Source organism: Grus americana, chromosome 2, assembly GCF_028858705.1.
Source record: "Grus americana isolate bGruAme1 chromosome 2, bGruAme1.mat, whole genome shotgun sequence".
Classification (NCBI taxonomy): domain Eukaryota; kingdom Metazoa; phylum Chordata; class Aves; order Gruiformes; family Gruidae; genus Grus; species Grus americana.
The window spans coordinates 134,586,044-134,609,462 of NC_072853.1; the positions used below are offsets into that span (position 1 = coordinate 134,586,044).

At 38.8% G+C, this 23,419-nt stretch overlaps 1 protein-coding gene across 1 annotated transcript in view; it reads right to left on the reverse strand.

Moving 5' to 3' along the window:
* Positions 1 to 22,988, reverse strand: part of DNAH11 (dynein axonemal heavy chain 11) — a 150,199-nt gene extending 127,211 nt beyond the window's left edge. The window contains 16 exon segments of the mRNA XM_054815055.1: positions 211 to 294; positions 2,228 to 2,386; positions 3,120 to 3,206; positions 3,325 to 3,438; positions 4,951 to 5,173; positions 5,565 to 5,734; positions 5,825 to 5,895; positions 5,934 to 6,105; positions 6,740 to 7,072; positions 10,275 to 10,391; positions 14,504 to 14,662; positions 16,380 to 16,613; positions 18,885 to 19,096; positions 20,810 to 20,909; positions 21,667 to 21,856; positions 22,966 to 22,988. Coding sequence (XP_054671030.1) covers positions 211 to 294; positions 2,228 to 2,386; positions 3,120 to 3,206; positions 3,325 to 3,438; positions 4,951 to 5,173; positions 5,565 to 5,734; positions 5,825 to 5,895; positions 5,934 to 6,105; positions 6,740 to 7,072; positions 10,275 to 10,391; positions 14,504 to 14,662; positions 16,380 to 16,613; positions 18,885 to 19,096; positions 20,810 to 20,909; positions 21,667 to 21,856; positions 22,966 to 22,988 — 2,448 coding nt within the window.
* Between the last annotated feature and the right edge of the window lie 431 nt (positions 22,989 to 23,419).

The window sequence follows — 23,419 nt, forward strand, 5'->3', positions numbered from 1 at the left end:
CACGGTTTGACCATGTACCTCCACAGGACCTGGAAACTCATCCAGAACAATAAAGTTTTAAAGGAAAGCCCCAAAACCAAAACATGTTCCAGAACATTCAGTTTGGATGCGAGCAACACATCCACTGAAACATCAAAGTGGGTGGGAAGAGTGAGGAAGGGGTGGCACTGAGACAGATAAATTGCAGAAAGAGACAGCTACAGAACCTGCCTTGGCAAACCTTCTGAGCTCCACATCCATCTGTTCCACATTAATCTGTCTCCACTGGGTTTTAGCCCAATCATCAATGCTGCTCTGAAACAGAAAGTACAGATAAAACTGTCAACAACATTTGGTAAAGACAGGCTTCTGCTACATAACAGATAAACAGATGCAGGAGAAAGCCCATCGCACAGCAATAGCTCCTGGACCTTATTTTTTCCAACCCAACACCACCACTACCTAAAAAGCACACAAAATAATCCATCTTCTCAAAAATCAGCCCCAAAGCCAAGCATTTATACAGTTGCAATACTGAAGTATCTGATAGGTATACATACATACCCTTCTTGTGCCAGGAAACACAGCTATGTCCGCTAATAATATACAGATGCACCTGGGAGATGTGGCAGAAACTGCCCTGCACCCCCTCCTGGCAATACAAATGCTAGGCAAATGATTATGGAAAGAAAATCTAGTGCTTGTATTTTACCTCAATTTGTTTTTCACAGGTAAGGATAAAATAGAACTTTACAAGGCTGATTTCCCGTACAGGTCTGGACACTGACTTTTCTGGACACTTGCTTCTAGCCTTCTACAGCTTTCTAATGTATAATCCTCAGTTCTGAAGCAGAATGTTCTGGCTTTCTGAATTTTTACTCAATGATTTTAATTATTGTGGTGGGTTGACCCTGGCTGGGGGCCAGGTGCCCACCAGAGCTGCTCTCTCACTCCCCTCATTCACTAGACAGGGGAGAAAAAGTACAACGAAAAGCTTATGGGTTGAGATAAGGACAGGGAGAGATCACTCACTAATTATCGTCACAGGCAAAACAGACCGAACTTAGAGAGAAAATTCATCTAATTTATTACCAAGCAAAACAGAGTAGAGGAATGAGAGATAAAATCAAATCATAAAACACCTCCCCCCACCCCTCCCACCTTCCCGGGCTCAACTTCACTCCCGGCTTCAACCTCCTCCCCCCTCAGCGGCACAGGGGGACGGGGAGTGGGGGTTACGGTCAGTTCATCTCACGGTGTTTCTGCCGCTTCTTCATCCTCAGGGGAGGACTCCTCTCATTGTTCCCCTGCTCCAGCATGGAGTCCCTCTCATGGGAGACAGTCCTTCACGAACTGCTCCAACGTGGGTCTCTCCCACGGGGTGCAGACCTTCAGGAACAGACTGCTCCAGCGTGGATCCCCCACGGGGTCACAAGTCCTGCCAGCAAACCTGCTCTGGCATGGGCTCCTCTCTCCATGGGTCCACCGGTCCGGCCAGGAGCTTGCTCCAGCGTGGGCTTCCCACGGGCCACAGCCTCCTTCAGGTGCCTCCACCTGCTCCGGCATGGGGTTTTCTACAGGCTGCAGGTGGAATCTCTACACCCCCTCATCCTTCCTCCATGGGCTGCAGGGGGACAGCCTGCTTCACCATGGCCTTCACCACGGGCTGCAGGGGGATCTCTGCTCTGGTGCCTGGAGCTCCTCCTCCCCCTCCTTCTGCACTGACCTTGGTGTCTGCAGAGTTTCTTACATCTTCTCACTCCTCTCTCCGGCTGCAAAAGCTCTCCCTCTCTAAGTGTTTTTCTTCTTCTTAAATATGTTATCACAGAGGCGCTGATTGGCTTGGCCTTGGCCAGCGGCAGGCCCGTCTTAGAGCCGGCTGGCATTGGCTCTGTCAGACACAGGGGGAGCTTCTAGCAGCTTCTCACAGAAGCCACCCCTGTAGCCCCCCCGCCACCAAAACCTTGCCATGCAAACCCAACACAATTATTCAAGCAAGTTATTAGTATTAAGAAAGGGCAAAACGAAACTACAAAGTTTGTTTTGCTTTGGGATTATCTTGAAATTGGTTAATTGGTCCTACAACATAGCAACTATAATTTCAAAAACAAAAGGAATATTTAAGTCTTTAGTATTTTAAACTTTTTTTAAAATCAAAACTATAAAAACTTCTAGGATCAAATTAGAAGTACAACATTCAGAATATATTCTAACTTCATAAATTTAAAAAAAATTATATATATCTTACATTAATATAAACACTAATATTCCAAACTGTCTTGAGCAACCACACCTCTTTTCAACATTATTTCATTTGTTTGTTGTCTGGAATAGCTACTTCAAATAGCTCTGCAGACTCCAGCATTAGTAACATTTCTTTCTCCAGCATCTCAAATTCTTTATTTGCCTTGAAGGTGAAAAAAGCACTCAAAGTACAGTTATATGGTATACTGAGCTTACCTAAACCTGGCAGTGGAATCCTGTATATATGATCCTATGGATCCTGTATATATGATTCAATATAAGAGAAGCTCAGAGCAATTATTGCAAAGAGGTGAAAATCTGTGTTTGCATTGTTTTTGAAAGCACCCAAAAGGCATACAAAGGGCTCTCCATTTGAACCATAAAAAGAAAAGCTGCATAAACCCCAGTTAATTTATACTCTTGTAATTAATCTCTTAACACAGTAAACCAGTTGTCCTCACACTGAAATTGTATAAATGTTAACAAAGTCCCTTCACAATGTTTTAAAAAGATCCACTGTATCTTGCACTTTAGACTACTGTATTCAAGAGCACATTATTCTGACTTTTAAAAAGAACATGAATAAAGAATATGAGCAAGTATTCTGAATTTTTTTTATTTTATCAGTAAGCATATGCAACATTGGAAGAGAAACAAGAGGAAATCTAGATTTGGTGGTGCTAGAGTTATACCAGCTTCTTGAAAAACAAAGCAAAATACCCAAACCAAAACACAACCCACACCCCAAAAAACCCCCACAACAAAAAACTCCACCAAAATAACCCTAAAAAACCCCATCCACAAGCCACAAATATTTTAATATGTACATTGAAATATCATTAGATTTAGTACTGAAAAATTATAAGGAAATACATTTTTCCGAGATTCCAGATTACCTTATTGAGACGAGCATATGCATTTTCTGCATCAAACTGAAAGGGAGCTTCCATTTTAAATCTTTCTCTGAATTCCATCTGCTTCTCCTCATGAAACACAGGTAATGATGCCTGTCACTGATCACGCTCTCATAGAAAAAAAACCAAACAAAAAACAAAAAACAAAACAGAGATAAAAAAAGACTGATCACAGAATTCAACACACATCAAGTAAAGTGCATTTTCTTCAGATAACTGTACCCTCAGAGGCCTGAAGAAGACTTACTTTGTGCTTTACTGAAACTGCTCTCTTAACGGCATTCCATTTTTCAAACAATTTCTATTTAACAGACTAAAATTATCTTGGAAGAAAAATATCAATACATGGCAGAAAAACATCAGAAAAATTGTATATTAACAGTGAGGATACCCCAACACCTGCATACGAACAAAAAATTAGAGTGAAGGATTTATTTAACCACTAACTATACTCTATGTCGTAGCTTTTAGTAGAAATGCTGTCAACTGTAAAATAAATAATTTTATGGATCATCGGTAGTCATGAACTACTTGAACTTAATGAACTCAGTTATTTTATGTATAATCACATAAAACTTCATTCAAAAATATGTTGGGAATCTTCCACGGAGTAAAACAGAGAGCTCCACTTCTGCTGCTTTAACATATTTTCAAATATATAAAGCTGACCTGAAAATAGCTTTCTCATTCTACAAATCTCCCCATGGTGTCCAGAAAAAACATTCAGTAAACCATATGAAAAAAACTCAAACAAAACAAACCAACAAAATAAAAAAAAAAACATTCCATCAGAAGGAAAAAAAAAAATACCTTGACAGGTTTTTTTGTCTGTGACAAAAGAAAGTACAAGAAAGAGAAGCCTGAATCCAAATCACCCCACAGTAACTAGAAGACTAGTTTAAGGTACGCATCAAAAATCATACTTTTATTTCCCTAGTCATCCCCTCTATCTGGTTTGGACCAGATAGACACAGAAATAGAAACTCCACTGTGGACTGGAAAACACTGCAACTGGTGAGAAGTTTTCATTTTGACTAATTAGATTATCTGATTAAAAACATCAGTTGAACTTCTACCCAATTGTATTTAACACTATTTACAGTGTAGTGCATCTCCCAAACAGACGAAATAAAGAGACCAAATAAAGGTGTCTCATATGCAGATGCTGATCTTAATAAGCCATGGCTTTAAAAGCTCTTTAGTGTCAGTAGGAACCACTGCAGCTCTAGTGCTTTCCCACCTATTCTCACCACCAAGCTTTGCTTAATTCAGATAATTCCCCCAAATTTTATTTGCCACCCAAAATAATTGTAACTGGGACAGGTGTGGGGCAGAATATATACAGAAACAAGTGGCCGAGGATGTCTGAAAGACAGCATCACCCGACAGGCATCAAATCTCAGCATGTGCATCCATATTTGAACGGAGCCCCAAACTACTGCTAACTGTATTAAAGGCAGCAGTGCAACATTGGAAATTCACTCACTAGAGTTTCTAAATGGCCAAGCTTCTGGGAGGAGGCTTATGAATGTGAACATGATTTGATCATTATTTAAAAAAAAAAAAAGGGGGGCAAAAAGTAACTACAGACCTCATCAGAACAAAACATAACAGATCTCTTTTTGAGCTGATTTTCCATTATTCACATAAAAGAAGTCTTTTAAAGAACATAAGAAAAGCTACCTGGTTTTATTGCTAGCAGTTGAGAAAGAACAAGGCGAATGGAATTATTTTACACCACTGAGATCAAATACTGCTATTTTAGGACCATATACACATATGTAAACATGAAATACTACTGTTGCTACAGTACCTCTAACTGGGCGTAAACTTTGTCTGGCATCTTCTGTCCATAACTTTCTCACAGTGCAACCATCTCTTTTAAAGGTTCAAAGATTTCACCAGCAGTTGTCTGCCTCTCCTTCACAGCCAAGAAACAGCCCATGATTTCTGCCAGCAGACATTAATCTCCTTCAGTCACCTCTCTTTGGAGTCCAGCATCTGCCACTTTTATAAATTCTTCTAAGTCAGTTAGACTACCAGAGAGAGACAGGTATGATGAGAAACAGAGCAAAGATTCCTTACTATAGTGAATAAACATGTAGCAAGCCCTACTGATACTACTTACGCTGTTTTACAAAATAAATATAGTTATTAATAAAATAAAAACAATAGTTTCACTATATTCAGACTTTCTGGGCTTGATTTCCAGAGATGGCAAGTGTTACTGTTGAGAATTAACCCAAAAGGATATGCAAGTACAATATCTGGAAAACAAAACAAAAAACCTCTAAAAAATCACCAAGAAAATAATTTTTAAAAAAGCTGCAAACCCAGCTCATTGAAATATTACATGTAAAAAGACCCAAAGCTTACAGTTATTCCTTTAGTGCCTGTAAACACGCACACACACACACTCCATTTCACCTAACAATGACAAATCTCAGGAGATACTCCTTAAACATCCAGCTCCATTTCTTAATAATGTTTAGCAAGCTTATTGTGAAAAGCTTCGTACCCACTTTAAAACAACTTTCAAAAAATTTCAAGCCTTTGAGGCTGCTTATCTGAACAGGAAGGTTTTCATAGACGTCAATCTAGAGCAGAAGAAAGAAATAAATGTGTGTACTCCTCCAATATTTCGCCCCCACTACAGAGCCAATCACTACGACCAGTGGCTTTCTTGCCTGCTCTTTAAACAGTTTAATAGTGGGAGGCTGCTGAGAGACTTTGTCAGTAAGAGGCGTCTTCGTGGATGCTAAACCATCACCACGGAGAAGGAAGCAGATGCTAAACCATGACCAGGGAGAAGGAATTGCTTTACAGACCCAGACCGGGTCTCCAGCCAGAGAGAAGCATAGCTAGCAAGAGATCTTCTGCACTCCAGGGCTTTGTTGGTAACGTTTGCCACTCTCTCCATAATCTCCTGCCTGATTTCAGACAGACCAGACGTGTTGTCCATATCATTCTAGGCATCAAAAGTTTTGTTATTTCAGCAAGTGAGACAGTAATACCAACTGATTAAATTTACATGCAGATGAAAGACTGGAATTCCCCTCTTCTCCCCAGAGATCTATTAGCAAGAAAAACTACAATTCACTCAGCTGTTCCTATTTTGGGTTTACATTTTGTTATATGAACATATAAAACCAAACTGAATACATATCTTTTGTAAGTTATTCAAAGCTGAACTTTTTATGGACTACATATAATTCTGACCACCAGTTTAGCGGATACTCCTTTACTTGTCTAAGAGATTAAGTTTCCACTATGTGCAGATTTACAGACTTCAACATGGTGCCCAAGGTGGAAGCTCACAGCACAGGAACAAAGAGATAAATATTCAGCTAATCTCAATTAGCTTTGCGTGAAATGGACAACTTCATTCTGCTGCTCCCGGATGCAGAAGCGTGTGGAAAGCACGAGTAAGCCTCTGGAAATGAACGGGACTATGCCTCTACAAACTGTGTAACCAGGAGAACAGATGAGGCTCAGGATTTGAAGACTGATGCTATTAAATGAGTTTGCAACTAAAAATAAACCTCTCGCAGATTACAAATAATTGGATTCGTTATTTCCAAACACAAGAGATGAAGCTGTACCTGGTAATGTTCTGATCCCAGGTGTGCTGCTATCCTTTTCACCTGGGCAGGCACTTGGAAAACATCACCCAGGACTTCACCTACTAGGTCATAAAAACCGTCACCACCCTCTTCCTCTAGAGAAGATTTAAATTGAATCTCTGTGCCATTAAGGATCATTTGTGCCTGAATAAGTGGAGCTGCCTTCAAACTTTCTTCTGTGTTCTCCAAAAAGTCGTCTAAAGAATGCATTATGGCGTTATGCAAAACTTCAACCACAATGTCATCAATGTACTCTATATAAATCTTCCAAGAGGCTGAGGGGGAATCTGCTTTGAAGAGCTTTAAATTTCCCTAAATAAGCAAACAAAGAAACAACTGAAAAGTACTTTAATATATGATTGTGTTAATGTATATCTTCATTCAACACACCTCCTTGTTTCAGTATTATTTTATATAATCGATGTATATTGCAAAATAACATTCTGTAGTATTTCCTGGACCATACTTTGGTCAGTGTAGGAGACTCCTGAACCTCCTTGGAATCACATTTACACTAGCTAAACTAGTGCAAGGGTAAAGGTATCCCTGCATTGAAAAGACTACAGGTTGGCAGAGAGCTATTATACAATACAGCAACTTTGGGATGGGATATCCACATTTTGTAAGAATACTTCTGCATGTTTGTTCTGAGCTGCAGTATGAACCCTTGTTATAGTTAACTAAATGTTAAAAAGAGACCTCTATTTTGATCTTTTTAAATGAATATCAATAGTATAAATAAAGGCAATAGTAAAAATAAAACTAGGTCTGAAACTGAACTAAAAGGTACTCCAGATAGTAACACTAAGATTAATGTCATAACAGACATAAAAATCTGTTGCAGCAGGCACAGAAGCAGGTCCCTTAAAAAATGAGCAAAAATGGGGCAGAGAGACAAAAAACCTCTGCTTCTGCATTCATATCTTATTCAAGTTAAGTTCTTTGACTCAGTCACTGTATAACATATCACTTGTAGTCATGTAATGCAGCAGTTCATATTTAAGGATATTATAATCTGATTTAGCATAAGTAAACTGATGAATTAAATTACCTGTTGTATATTTTTAATTACATATATAAAGAAGGAATATTCACATTTCAAATCAAAATTCTTTCACAATATAGCTAGTGCTAGAAAGTGTTTCTGGGGCAAGAAAGTGGTTTTGGACAATTTATCCAGCTGCAGAAATTACTTTACCTGTGGGGATCACAGGAACAACATAGCTCATAGTTACAAAATGAGACAGCAGCACTATCATGATTACAGCTTGCCTGTTATTCCCAATCTACCAACTTTTAAAGCACTCATGTTGTTTTCAAATGTTGCCCCAAATTATTCTCTATTCTCCCTATTTGTCTTCAAACATCAGTCTTAAAGAACTTTTATGCAGTTTGTGCAATTACACAAATAATTGAAGAAAAACATAGAAGTGACCAAGTATTAGTAGTCAAATATTTAACACCCATATCATCACATCAAAACACAGTTTACTTGGCCATTACCTCAGTTATCCAGTTCTTCATAAAATATTTCCAACAAAAATTTGTAATTTGGGCTAAATATCTCCATGATGACAGGGTGGTGGGTTTTGGTGGGGTTTTTTTTTTTTAGAACGTTTCCAAAGATTATTAAAAGCTTAAAAAGAAAATAAATAAGAAAAAAACTCCAAACAAACAAACCAAAAAACAAACAGCAAAGTAAGCATTAGAATTCTCTTTCTGTAATACTCTGTACTTGAAATCTCATCCAAAATACTTCTGAATTACAAGTATTTGAACTGTACTGAGCTGTACTATCAGTATATGCCATGTGCTGATAAACAGACCACATATTTCCAAATATGCTCTTAAATTGTGCTAAGCAGACGAATTCTAAAATTCTAAAGAATGACAAGTTAGCTTAGATCCTCAAAAGCATGGAACTAGGATTTTGAGCTCCAGGCGAATACCTCACGCTGTAGATACTTTCTAAATCCTACCCTGCAAGTTTCTAACCTGCGTGGTTTCTCCTCTTTTTCCAGATATATTCTCTCCCATAAGTCACTAGCCTCTTCCTCCAGTGTCTCACACAAATTCAAAGTCTTAATTGTATGTTAACGACTTTTTTTTGGGGGGGAAAAAGCCTACTGCTGTAAAAAGTTACCAAACGAGAGGGCAGCAGAAGTGACTTCTTTGAGGATAAGTCATCTTCCATTATCCTCGCTATGATTAAAGTTAAGGCAAGTTATTTGCCTTTTGAATAAGTAGATTTAATACTGTACGTATTATCTAAATTCGGTGAAAAAATAAGTTTGGAAAGAAACAGGGTAAACGCCAGCATTAAATGCAAGATGCTCATTTAACTGCTAACAATGCCAAAAGTGAGAACCTAAGGAAAAGAAATTTACTCAAAATTGTAGTTAAGTATCAATTATTCTGCCTTATACTTACTACAACTAATTAGCAATACTTTGACACAGTTTGAGCGTGATGCATAAAACGTCATAGAAACGTATGTTTTGAAGGGCCTTCAAGAGTAATTAGTCTGTGCTCCTGCCCCAAGAGGAGGTCAGCCATACCTATGCCATTTCCAAGAGACATTTTTCTAGCCCTCCCTGAAAGATTTTTCAATAATGGAGAGCTTGTCAGCTCCCCTAGTAATCTATTCTAGCTATTTGTTATGCTTGGCATAAAGTGGCTTTCCTACTCATCAGACTTGAACCTTCTGCACTTTAAATTAAGTTCATTATGTTCTGGATGCGGGAGAACAGACTATTTCCTTCTTAGTTGCAGAAGTCTTTAATGTATTTGAAGATTTATGTCTGTTCTCTGTCTTTTCTTCTTTAGCCTTAATCGCTACCAATAGATCATCTTTCCTGAAGTGTAATGCTCATACCTGGGCACAATATTCCATTGGAGGCCTTATCAAGGGTGATTAAAGAGTGAGATTTCCCCTTGTGCCTTTCAGGACAATCACTCTTTTGAACATCTTACATACTTACCTCTTTCTTAGTATCATGACATCACTCACTCAGGTTCTACATGTGACAACTAAATCAGATTTCGAAGAACTGCTTCTAATCAGTCATTCCCTATCTTACATCTTAATTATTCCTGCTTAAGAATAATACACACCACTGCAGAAACATGCTCCAACTACCCAGGCTAACTATAGGCTACACCGGATAGAGAGCCTGGACACATCTGCCATCCATGACATTCTCCGTGCCTCGTGCAGTCAAGGGCAAATATAGAACGTTAGTGAGTGGGGAATCTCTCTGTTTCTTTGAATTGTGTTTTAGATCTGGCCTTAGCTATGGGTTAACTTTCGAAAAGAATCTGTATTCAGAACATAATTAAAACGAGAACAGAATCAAAGAATTCAGTTTGATTCTGCAGCTGAAATACATGTTAGCCAGTATTCCAAGGCATTCAATTCACAAATGGCTTGCCTACATATAAAGTATAATTTAAGCAATGCACAAAACTGTTTTTCCACTAATTAAAGAACAGTTTCATGTGTATGGGTACTGACCTTGAACATGGATTCTAAACCTGAACAGTCATAAAATCCTACACAAAGAAGTGAGGCAAGATGTCTGTCAAGATCCACGGTTTTGGCTTTAAATTCAGTATAATCATCTTCAAACTCCTTTAATGTTTTTGGGTTTTGGTTTTGTTTTTTTTTTAAAAAAAAGGTATGAAATGCATGTCTTTCCAATGGGAAGAAAAGCTAATGGGCAGCACATGTTTGTGCTAAACACATAGCTCACCTCTGTCACAGAACAAACTTCTGAGATTTTTTTGCATTTCAGGCTCTTCCATACTATTTTAACTGATAAGCAATGATCAATGCTATCTAACTGTGACACTTTTGGTTTTTTTTTTTTACAGAAACTGACTTAACAACTGAAGCATTTGCTTAGCAATGCAGATTGTTTTTAAAGAGAAACATAAGATCTATCACCTGTGTACCAGTGCAAGATCAATATGTGTGTGTACTAGTGACATCTTTGTTTAGGAAGCTCAATAAGAGGGATAGCCATCTATGCCAGGTAATATTACTCCTTCCTTTTATGCTATTTCATCCTGTTAACCCTCCTGTTAAACACAAAACTTCTCAACAAGTTTTTACAAGTTCTAATTATCTCTGCAAATTATCATTAAGTAGGATATTATGAGCATCAAACTTCAGCTACTCAAACACTTGAAGTCAACTCACTAAGAAAACAGTATCTTTCGACTCTGACTCATCCTTACATTTAATTAGATTATCTTAAGAATCTGTAGCTACCACATGTATTAGCAACAGAACAACAGTTATTTTCTATAGCACGGCTGTACTTTCCTAATACTCAAGGTAATTAAACACGTTCACAGAGGACTTTTGGAAAAATAATACCAGCGCAGAAAATACAGGTGCATATTAATGCAAGTTCATGCTGGCTCTAAAGGGAGAGCTCCAGCACCACCTTCTCTGGCCTGTTAGCAATGCAAACAGTAACACGTACCAGTAAAGCTACACTTGTTCCTTTGTTAAATATGTTAAACATTGATCATCCCTGAGAAAATATTCTTTACTACTTGGCTAAATCTCTTTTTTGTTGCAAGCCATTTGGAAAAAATAAAAGTACCAGTAGCCAAGCTGGACATTTAAATAAAATCCAGCTTCTTTGGAAAGGCATATCAAATTAACTTGTTTATTTAAGACTCTTCTTCCTTTCTAACCTCCTCCCCCCAACTACAGTGTTTAAAAAAACAAACAAAACCCACACTGCACAGAACCACACATATATACCTAAAACATATGACAGATGAACTACGTGCACTTCTTCATAGCCAATAAAGAAATTCATATTTAGTTCTGTGACTGGGTGTGATATATAATTAAAATACTTACATTTAACACATCAAAAATCCACTTAAGACAATCAGTCTGAGAAGCCCATATCTATGCCCTGAAAGCTAAGCATCCTTTGGTCTTCTTCAGGGTCAGACCTCCCCCAGTCATGCCACAAACCAGACCATTGCTCTGTTCTGGGTTTGGGACAATTGCATCCACAGATTATCCAAACACATACCGCATGTTGCCTACCCAGAGGTGTGTAAAACTTGTTCTTGGAAATACCTGGACACTGTTCATATATCATACACTGAATAGCATGAACCTTGAAGCTTCTGACAAACAAATTAGCTTTAAGATGACAGCTATTGTTTGACAAAGCTCCTTATTATATTCTAAAACCCAAAGGCAAATAGTTTCTGAAGAACCTGGAAAAAAAACTATTTTAGTGATGACAGTAGAAACAGCAGAGTAATTGGTGCTTTGTATTCCACTTGTACTTCTTCTGTCAACACTAAGCCTACCTACATGAGTAAGAGTGGCTCAAGCTTGAAAACTAATACTCATTGACTATGCTTTACTTGCGGTAAGCTAGAAAGTCAACAAACTTGCAATGCACAACGATCTTTCACAAGTGTGCTATAAAGGTTACTTTTGTCCTAAGTCAGTCAAGTCACTAAGGAAGGACTCACTGCCTCAAAAATGGATCAGCTTAAACCATCTCACAATCTACATCTGGCCAAATAAAATCGCTGTACTTTACCTAGCAGCTGAAAACTGTTATTCAAGCATCTTACCATCGTTTACATTTATATACTGAGCATTCAGGGAATGTTTCACAGAGATGAAGGCAAACCCATACTACATAAAGACCTGAGAAAGAGCATCTTGAAACCACGTCTACCACAGACAAGGATGATTCAGAGCATCCTACTGCCTCAGAATGAAAGGGGGGAAAAAAAAGCAAAAAAAAAAAAAAAGCAGTAGATCTCTATTGCTACTCGCTCCACATTTCTGAGGCTACTTTGTGGCTTTGTGCAGGGATTAGCAGGAATTTGGTGGGAATTGTAAGAGATTTTATCACAAGTGATAAAATTTAGAAGTACAGTAGAGTGAGTCCTGACCTTAAGACATGGGAAGCTTTGCTATGGATTTTAAAGCAGTAACAGGATTTTACCCCAAAGACATTAACAACTTTGCAAGGCTTCTGCATGAATTAAAGCTGTGCCATTCATTTAGTTCAAATCTAGTTTACAGCCATTCCTATGGGGTTTTAATTATCTAGATTAAGCCACATATTTGCAACAAAAAAATCTGTACACATAGAATATATTTTCTACCACATTTAACAGAACAGTAAAGTTCTATATTCTGCCAATAATTATATTATTTTCATAATAACAACTTCAAGATCTGGGTCTGTTTCAGAAAATTTGCCTGTTAAAATAACACCATACCAAAAATATACATTCCTTGCCCATGCAGCACACACTCTCTCCTTATCGCACTGCCAAAAAAACCACACAGCAGGTCTGAGGTCCCCAAGGCCAGCAAAGCTTACACCCACCAGGAGGCTGAGCCCACCTCCTCATTGTCCACAAACCCAATAGGGCTTTTGGGTACGCAGGTGTCAGGAGCATGGGGAAATGGCAGGGACACAGCTGGGAGAATCAGCTGGCCTGAGGATTTGGGCGGTGGGGAATGGGTGGGTGTAAGTGTAAAAAAAAAAAAATTTAAAAAAATCAGAATTTAATTTAAATGAAGTTCAGTCAGCACACAAATTAGAACAATTATGGTTTTAATGTAGATTATTTGGGGTGATTGATTTCTGCTTTTGGATGAGGAGGGCAAAGAAGAGAGTCATCCCGGGGCACCCATTAAATCTGCAGCTGGTGCTGGGGCTGCCTCACCCCCCTGCTGCTGCCTTCCCTCCCCTGGCTGGGGCACACACCTGCCCTCGCCTGCCTCCACCCGTCAAGAGGAATTGCATCAATACCTTCCCCGCTCTCCAAGGCAGTGCCCTGCTCCACGAAGCTGCAGGGTAAAACAGAAAGAGGAGCGAATTTGGCCGCCCTCCTGCCAGGGAGAGCAGCCCGGCGGCTGGGGGGACTCGCCTAGCAGTGCTCGAGCCAGCAGCCAGCAGATTAAATCTCCTTCAGGAAACACCACTTTCCAAGTTTACAGATATTTACAGCTATGAATTAACACCAAAATCTTGAAAATGACAAAAAAAAAAAAAAAAAAAGCAACCCACAAACCCACCATCATCTATGAAAAGAACAGTAACAAACATTCTTTCTGTTTTATCAGATATATGTACCATGCTTGTTAGTGAACGTAGTGTTAGGAATTATTTTACCTATTATTGCAAGACATTGCTATATACCAACATTTTAAAAACCTTCTCTATTTTTCAAGTAGAATCAACTGATTTATTATTTATACCAGAGCTGTATATAAATTACATCCTAACACTCAGGAAAAAAAGCTTACAGAACTGACTGTCACTTCTGTATATCATATGTCAATAATTAACTTTTTTCTCTTTTTTTTATTTTTGGGCAATGTTGGTGGAGAATTATGTGTCACCTTATCCAAATTTATTTTATTCATTTAAAATTATTTTATTCACTCACATTCTTTAGTGAGAGCCATCTGAATGCTTTTCCACATGTGGCATTTCTAAATAATTCAGTCATCTGATCAGGAGAAAGCATCCAGAAATCTTTTCTTAAGAAAATGAATTTCTGATTTAAGAAAAAGTGGTGAACATGGAGCCCAGCTGTGTTGGAAGCCTATCTCATGCCCTAGTTGCATTCAACACTATAAAATTTCCAATTTCATAACCTCCAAGTTCACAGATACTTTTAAATAAAGAAGGAAATACCCACAGAAATGCCTTGCTCAGGGTACAACATTACCATGTTACCGTAATCTGAAGGATCGTATGTTCTTTTTCTGAAAACTTCACAGCTTTCCAGAAACTCTTCATTCATTCTGCAGACCCGCTCACTTAAAATTTTCCCCTTGATTCCACCAAACTCCAGCTTTTGAAATTCCAATATCTTAATGAAAATTTCCTAGATCAGATGAATAAAAATTAATTAACGGTATGCTGCTACAAAAATCAGTAACAAACCTGATGTTTAAGATTTTTTTTGCCTCATTTCACCTTCTCTCTTCTGCTTTGGCAGAATGAGAAGTTAAAATCTGTGCCATCTTAAATAATTAATATGAAAAAAAGTGGAGGAGCAACAGGTAATTCCAGCAAGGCTTTATCCTGGTTGAGTCACTTCTAAGATTAAAACACAAGTGGAAAGAAATTGTCCCATAGAATGTACAAATTTAATTCCATTTTAATTTTATCAGATTAAGCTAAAAAAAGGCCTAGATAAAAAAGAGCACATATTTTCATGTATAAACACATGATTTATTATCATAACACAAAATGTTGCTATGAAAATTAAACATAAATCTTTCTCAGAGGAGTAAAATTGAACCCACTTTAACCTCCTTTGTAACATGTGCCAAATTAATTCCTACAGTCTCCAATCTGATTTGAATGAAGTAATTGTTTTATGCCCCAGAGGGATGAAAGTAGCCGGTTCCTTCTGTGTTTAGAAACGTGCAACACCTTTTCAGGAGGAAACCAGTTGGCGGGTTCCCCAAGCAGAGTCCTGGTGGACCGCAGACCCCTAGGCTCACCAACATGATCGACAAAGATTTAGCTGCCACCTCACCCCGAAGGGACCTGCTTGCACAGGGCTGGGCTCTCCGTGGGACCATCTGATTGTCAAGAACCAAAGCTGTCAGCAAGAGTTAGTTCACGTGCCGTGGCTGTACGTGATGTTCCTGACGGGCGCAAGCAGCCACGCTTGCAAAACTGCTGGCACAGGATGCTCTTCCCAAGCATCTACAACTACTCCTCAGCTAGAGCACCTCGACCTGTCTGTCTGCCGACAGACGTCCAAGAGCCAATGCATTCACCCCAAACCCCTTTCAGATTGCTCTGGCAGGCACTGTCAGACGCTGTAGCACTGGCTTTCTTACTCTCTGATGGTATTTTAAAGGGGCGCGATGGAGAGGCACACTAGCTAAATAATCGCAGAGCTGAAGTACATCATTTTCCAGCTCAGATCCCAAAAGTGAATCTCCCACTTCCCAGAAAGGCTCCCAAATCAGCAGCCAGTCTGGACTCCTACTGCAACTGCTTCCAGGCTCACAAAAGCATAAAACAAGGCCCCAGGAGCAGGAACCAGATGCTATGACTGCTCCCATCCTGCACAACTACCCCAGCCACAATATTATAAAAATATTCTGCGCTCCTTTCCTGACCTCAGATTTTTCATCTCTTCTTGCTTGTTGGCACAGGTTTCAAAGGAGAGGTGAAGAGTGTTCTGCCTCATCCAAGGACTAGCCTAAAACACCACATTTTTTCTAGCTATAAACAGATGACTTAGTTCTTAGAAAAAAACCAGATGGAGGTTGCCATGCTCAGGAGAAAGTCCCAGCTATGGGCTGCATATGAAGAGCAGCACTTTATTCAAGCAGCTTTCAAAACCCCGGGAAGGGCTGGATTCAGGAAACACGTTTGTCATTTTTCTTATGGTTAACACTAGTCTGCTCCTTGCAGAGCGTGCAATGTTCGCATCCTGCTCAACACTCCTAACTCTTCCTGTGCACTGGAATTTTGCATTCTGGATATTAGAAACCTGAGTCTTGCTGTCAGTATAACTGAGAATAGCCCGTATTTCTCAGTCACTGTATTTATCTGGCGACACAGATGATAAGTAATACTTCAATCTTCAGTAAGCGGTTGAGGAACGTACCAACTCTGGAAAATAACATCTCAGATCTGAAATCCCATGGTTTAAATTCCTTACCACAGGCTAAGTAACTCTCCAATCTGTTTCTGTGACTAAAGAATGAATCCTTAAAGCTTTTTAAGGCGGCTTTAGCTATTTTCACGTGCTCCAATGCTTCTTCAGTTTCTCTTTTGAAAAGATTTTCTGGTGAAAGATACAGCCTAGACTAGAATGTAAATAAAGAAACAGCAAAAGAAAAAAAAATTAAAAGTATCATTTTAAAATGCAGTCATAACATCAGTCAAAAAGTTACTTTCCACTTCACATATGAACACAAAAGTTAATACATATTATCTTTTAAAGTTATGTCTAACTGTTCTCGTTTGTCAATTATCTCATAATACAACTCCCACTTTTGAGATGGTCCCAAAGTATGTTAAACCTGCTACGAATCCCGCCAGCTAGACTGACCCTTATGTATCATCTTTTACACAGCAAGCATTCAGGAAATAACAGAGTAAAGGGACTTTTTTTCCCCAATAAAAGTGATATTGGAAACATATTCACCTGTTTGCCATAAGACCTCCACAGTCTTTGGGTACTGATCCTCCTGTAGCATAGTTGTGCCAGCACATACAGAAGTGCCAACACAAGCCCATCTAGCTTAAATCATTTAGTAAATTAGCAGAAAAGGCTTCCCCCAAATCCAGAATCAAGCTTAGGACACATATGTGCCTATGTATAATTCTGGACAGCATCACGAATAACCTGAGAGAACCAGGATCCATGGATAACACTGTCTGCGTGTAATAAGATTTTGGGGAGGTAGCAGGAATGGGGATGGGACTATAGATTGTTTTTTGCTGCTCTTACCTCATCAGCTTATCCCAAACTGGGATAACTTACATTTATTACAGATTCACATTAAACACATGATGTTAATTTCTTTAATTAATGCAGTGCAAGTAGGGTGGGCAGGGGAGGGGGGAGGGAAATAAAAACCTTTTCCTGGTCATAGTTCTCATTCTATTCCCCCTGCCATATTCTTCTAGTTCACATGGGCACCGCTCTGAGAGGTTTCTTGCCCTCTCTTTCTCCCAGCCTTGCAAACTAAGAATTATACACGGGTCCATCCAAACCTTTCCGCACCACTTTAAAACCGGCTATTTTGGCTGAGATCAGAATGCACAGGCTCTGTCCTTCATCAGTGCTTGCCTTCTAACAGAGAGCAATAATTTGCCAGGCATTCAGATTACTTTCAGTGAAGAATTTATAACTTAGCTTGTTAATGTCTAGCTTAAACACATGAGGAAGGAGATGGTGCAAAGTCAAAGAAGCAGCAAATGGGGCCTTGCCATATATAACAGATGTTTGACAAAGTAAAAATAAATGGGAGATGTGACAGCATAGTGCTGTGTGACATGGGAAACACAATGATTTCTTCAGATCAAGTTTCCTTCCCAAGCAAATACAAGAAAATCTAAGGACAAATCTAAGCATCCAGGTCCCATCCTGCCAGAGAGAGGATTCCTCCAGCGCACAGATGTTCATGCCACTTTTTTTTCCCCTGAAAAAGACTGAAGTACCCTGTACCCACTCATCACTTCAATACTGCTGTAAGCCTGTAACAGAGAGAGCAGATTTACTCCTCCAGGTGCTCTCAGGGGGCTCCTGTTCAGTGACAGCCCTGCCAAGCCTCCTCCTACTTCTGTAAGCGTGACCCACCAGTTGTTTCTTGCAGAAGAGGAGAATCGGGTCTCTTCTCTCACTCCCTGGCCACAGATCACCCTGGAAGGTGCACACTTGTCCCCTCAGGCAGGCTGGCTGCCTGCTGTTTGCTCCTAAGGCAGGATTGTGGTGGCCATTTAGAAAGTACACCAGGCTGCCTTTGAAGGGAATTCTCCTGCTTCTTGACCGACAGAAGTGCCTCCAGAACAGGGAATCCTACAGAACGGCTTTGCTTGCCAACACGCAGAAGTTTTCATACTCCCACCAAAACAGTGGGTTTCAGTGGAAGCATGGAGAAAGCTTATTGGTGACAGGAGGACAGAAAATGCATCAAGGCAGCTCACTCACAGCTTGTTTGCAAACCCCCTATTTTCTTGATTTGCATAGCTCTTACCAGCATTTTGCAATCCACAAAAGGAAATACCTACCAAGAAACGTGATAAGAAAAGAGGCAGCAAACTTATACCAAAAGGAGGGGATTAAGGAGCAACGACCCAACCTGAAAATGTTATATGGCTTCTGAAGAACAGTTTTCTTTACTAGGCAAGAAACATATTTCATTTTTAAATACACAGTATGTGAGTGGTGCAGCTGATGACTAATTATTCAGCTCAGCTTCAAATGTAATAATCTAATACTGGTTGAAGGTATCTATAATGTAATTAGACAACTAACAGATTAAATCCATGTCTGTCATTGTTGTACTGCATATCAACTAACATTTATTTATGAGGTACTTGTGTGGTTTATTACCCTTACTTGAAGCTACCTGGTCAATAAGGAGATTGCGAAATTCCTGCAGCAGAACTACTATTCATGCAGGCATGCTGTAGAACTCAGAGTAGCTCCATATCAGGCAGATGGTGTGAAATAAAGGTGAGATTAAATTACAGATCTTTGGGAATCCCATCTCCCAAAAAAGCTGAATGTATTTTTCCAGTGGTCTCAGATACAGATCAGTATCTTGGGCTTCTACAAGTGCTGTAAAGATATAAAAGGGAAAAATGCTACAGCTTAAGAGGTGATAATTTCCAAACTAAACTTTGCATTCCTCATTGAGGCTGGGTATCTTGTACTTAATTAAAAGAGAAAGATATGTAGGCTTTAGTGGCATGTTGCAGCCAAAGATTGCTTATGAAACTGCACAGAGGTTCTGCAAGCGGCTAGCGTGGTTCCCGCTCCACTTCTGGTAGTTAAGGATGCTTAACAACTCTCTGTAATCAGTCTGCTGTTCCTCTCACTCCAAAGAGAAGCAGGAATCATTGTGGATGCCCAGGTGATGGAGATGTGAAATTCTAGCTGGGAATGAAAGAAAAATAGTCTGAAGCCTACAATCATTCTAAAGAGGGTGTGTGTTGGAGAGGCCAGATCTGATCACAAGGGGTCAAATGATAATCAGTTAATACTCCTGACTAATCTGGCACCAAGAAGCAAGTGCATCTTGACATTCTGGAAAGGGCTGTGTGTGCTCCACCGCACCTTCCGGCGTTATGTTCAATGGCTTGGTGGTTTTTGTTAAAGGGGAAGAGGACTCCACGTTTGCTTCAAGCTGGACATTTAGCAAACACCAACAACTTCTTTTCATGGACCGCAGAAGCTTGAGCTATTTTGCCCTTCACAGCAGAAGGCACAACAGGCATGCTCTGGGCTGCTGTGGCATGGGATGACACGGCGGGGATTCAGACTCACACAAGCAGTTAGGTTTGGTCTCTCTTCAATGTAGATAAAGTCTGTTCTTTTACTGCTCAAACCTTTTATTTAAGTGAAAGTTGAGAGCAATTGCCAGCCTCTACAGCTAGCAAGGTCCTGGTGAATAATGTGTTTCCACTGCCTGGTAGGAACTTCACACATCTGGACTCAAAAGTTCAGAGGAGACCTGAAAATTTTGGCACTCTGTCACCATAGACCCACTGCAGACTATTTGCTAAGTAAAGGCACGTGATGAAATATAGGAGTTTCAATCCTTTCATCTAGTCATACATCAACAGAAAAACTACTTAAATATATTTCAATTGACTAATATAGAATTATTTTCCCCCATCAAGAAATCAAAATTTTAATACTGGCATTAAAAAAAAAGTAAATAAAATGCAAATGTGTGAATACTTCAAGGTTTTATTTCAAAATTCTAACAGCGATCTTTAACCATGAGTAAAATAGGGACGACAACACTTGTCAGTGTAAACTGTTTGCAGAGCTGGTATCTGCTAAACTGAATAGCATTATAGAAAAAGCTGGGATTTTATTATATTCCATTAAAATTTAATTTCATATACAAGTAGTATATTAGCCAAATCTTTATTGCTAAATACCTTATTTAATTTCTTTTAGCAGTAGAATTTATCTATCTACAGATTTACTGCAGCTAAAGAATCAAAAATGATGCTGAAACAACGGCACATACTAATTGATTTTGCTACTGCTATATCTCTCGCCTATTTTTAAGGCAGGAAAAGTATCCACATACAGTTTAAAAACAAACAAACAAAAAAACCCCAAAACAAACAAAAAAGCAAATAGTGAGCCAGTTCAGCACACAAAGGAGCTTGATTTAACATGTCTATGCTCCTGTAGCCCTGATACATCTCACCACCATGACTTACACCGTCATATCAAGACAAATTATAGATTATTCTGCAACACACACACATATAAACACAGACAAAATATACATCTCATTCACTCTACTCTTACCATCTTCTACTGCCTTGAAAATGTCCTGAGAAGCAAGTTAATAGCTGCTTTCTTTGGCTTTTAAGATCTTAATAATTTTTTGAACAACAGGACTCTGAAGCTAGAATTTAACAAAGGAGAAAGCAAGCAATTAAAGACCATGGTTGCCTGTTAAAAGAGCAGAAAGAGTAGAAGGGAGAACTGAAGCGACTCACAATTGCACTCAGAGAATTAATGAATAAATGCATCTCAAGTCTGCTAGCAGATAAAGGTTGTCCCATGCCAGCTGAAACCCATGGGAAGGCCCCAAAAGCTTTCAGCGGGGAATGAATTGGGCTCTTCACAACATTCACTTACCTGACATTGCAACACCGCTAATAACAAGCGCGGAAGAAGCAGAGGATTAAACAGCTCCCAATAACATTTCATATTTGGAAAGTAAATAACCTTGCATAACTTTTTTTCAATTAAAAAGAGCCGTTTCACTTAAAACAAGCTATGATTATTACCATTAAACAACAGTATCGGTTTCATAGCCAAATCTGGGAATAATTTCCTGAAGACAAACTTTGTTCCCAACCTTATTTTCTCCATAGTTCGAGAAATGTCATGGGAAGAAATTTAGAAAAGATAGACAACAACAGAACTAGAGCTACATAGCCCTTCATCAGTAACGTTCCCTGTCCTCTAACGTTTAGCTCTGTTTCTCTTTGGTAACTCATGCAGAGTCTGATTACTTTGGGAAACCACTACAAGCTATTTGCAACAATAAAACGACAACAAAAAAATCATTTTGGTGTCTCATTTTTCAGAGTGCATGGGAAAGGCAAACCAAAAGAAAGTTCTGGATGTTTACAATAACATCTGAAATGACTTACTTGCTTATTTATATATAAAATCTTGTCTTTTCTTGCTTTCCAGAAGTTCAGCTCAGTTTGGGGGTTTGGATGAAGGCCGTGCAGAAGAGGTTTGGCAGAATCCATATTCACAGTGTAATGAATCTGATGTGACTGCCTAATAACCATTGATTCGATGGCGTGTATTACTGCCCTGGAATTAGGATCTTGTCTGCAAAATACAAAAAAAGCCCCTGAATTTCAAAGCAAGTACTGTACTGTGATAGTACAGAGCTATTCTCCCCCTCTCACTCCCTTTTACATTTAAGGATGAACACTGGAATTTGGAATTTAGCTCTGATCAGAGGAAAATCATAAGAAAACCCCCTGAAGACAGAGCTAAGAAGGCTTTTTATGAAGACACAGATCACAGTCCCAGATGTATTTACTAGTCAAAACCATGGCCAAACACCCTCTCAGAAATTATCAGCAGCAGGTCCTTCGAACGGTTCCTTGCAATTATTCCAGATGTGAAAAATCTGCATTTTACTGTTTAATGATCTAATAAGTAAGTACATGGTAATTTGATGTTTGAATGAATGCTGATAGTTAACATGAATTTTAAATATATTTTATTTAATATATTTTTATTACACTTTGCCAGTGTTTACAAAAAGAGGAACTAACAACACACAGCAAAGCATTTTAATAAAATATTAAGGGAACATTAAAGTTTACATTCTCCCTTTCACACTCTATTTTTTTTCCTTTCAGTCCTTTCATTTAAGCTAATTCATCTGTTCTGCCTCTATTTTATCTCCATACTTACTCACACTATTCTGCCTGGCACACCTGCTTCACTGCCATGACAAACAGCAAGGAGCTGACCTGACCAGGACCTTCAAAGTTATTTATTATTGACAGGCTTATAAATCTTCCCTTATCCAAAAACTGATTATCAATCACTTCTGTACACAGTCAGTCCTAAACTAAAATGAAGCCTTGGTTTACTTAAGCTGTGAGTTCTCTGGGACATAGCTCATATTATTGCTGTTTCTGTAGGTAATAGATGTACATCCCAATTATTAATACCACATTCCTTTTTGATGCCATCCTTTGAGGGTAGTACTAATCTAATTGAAAACAATGAGATGCCTTTTACGATAAGAGTTCAGTTCATATTAAGCACTCAAGGCAACAGAGAATTGTTGGAAACACGTTGAAAAGGTAATTCAGCAGAATAACCTTATTTTGTGCTCTGGAAGCATAGCTTCACATGATTCAAAATTCTGGTAACTCTACAGACAGCTTAAGCCTTGGCTTTGAAATTAATAAACCCACAACATAAGTTCCTGGAAATTCATGGTTTCATATGACAGAGCAATTACAGTGTTTAATATATATTTATTGCACAGAAAATAGTTTAAAATACTTTTCACTGCTTAGGAATATGGAGTAATAAAAATATTATTTTTGGAACACTAAGTATTTAATTACTTTCTTGTTAATGCAATTTACTACTGGTTTGCATTTGAGACTAAAAACCACCAAAAGGAGATTCTTTTTTCTTTTTTTCTTTTATTTTTTCCTCCTGTGTTGCACAAGTCACACAATGGTCTTCCCTTACCTACTTTCAGCATACCTTTGATGCAAGTCAGTCTTCGCTGCAACTGTGGGAACAGGAAGATGAGTTCTTCCTGCCATCAGTCCTTTCATAATTTGTCTTTTATTTTTTTATGATGTCTACATGATACTCCGTATCTTGGGAATCACAACGTGGCCAGGACATATGGTT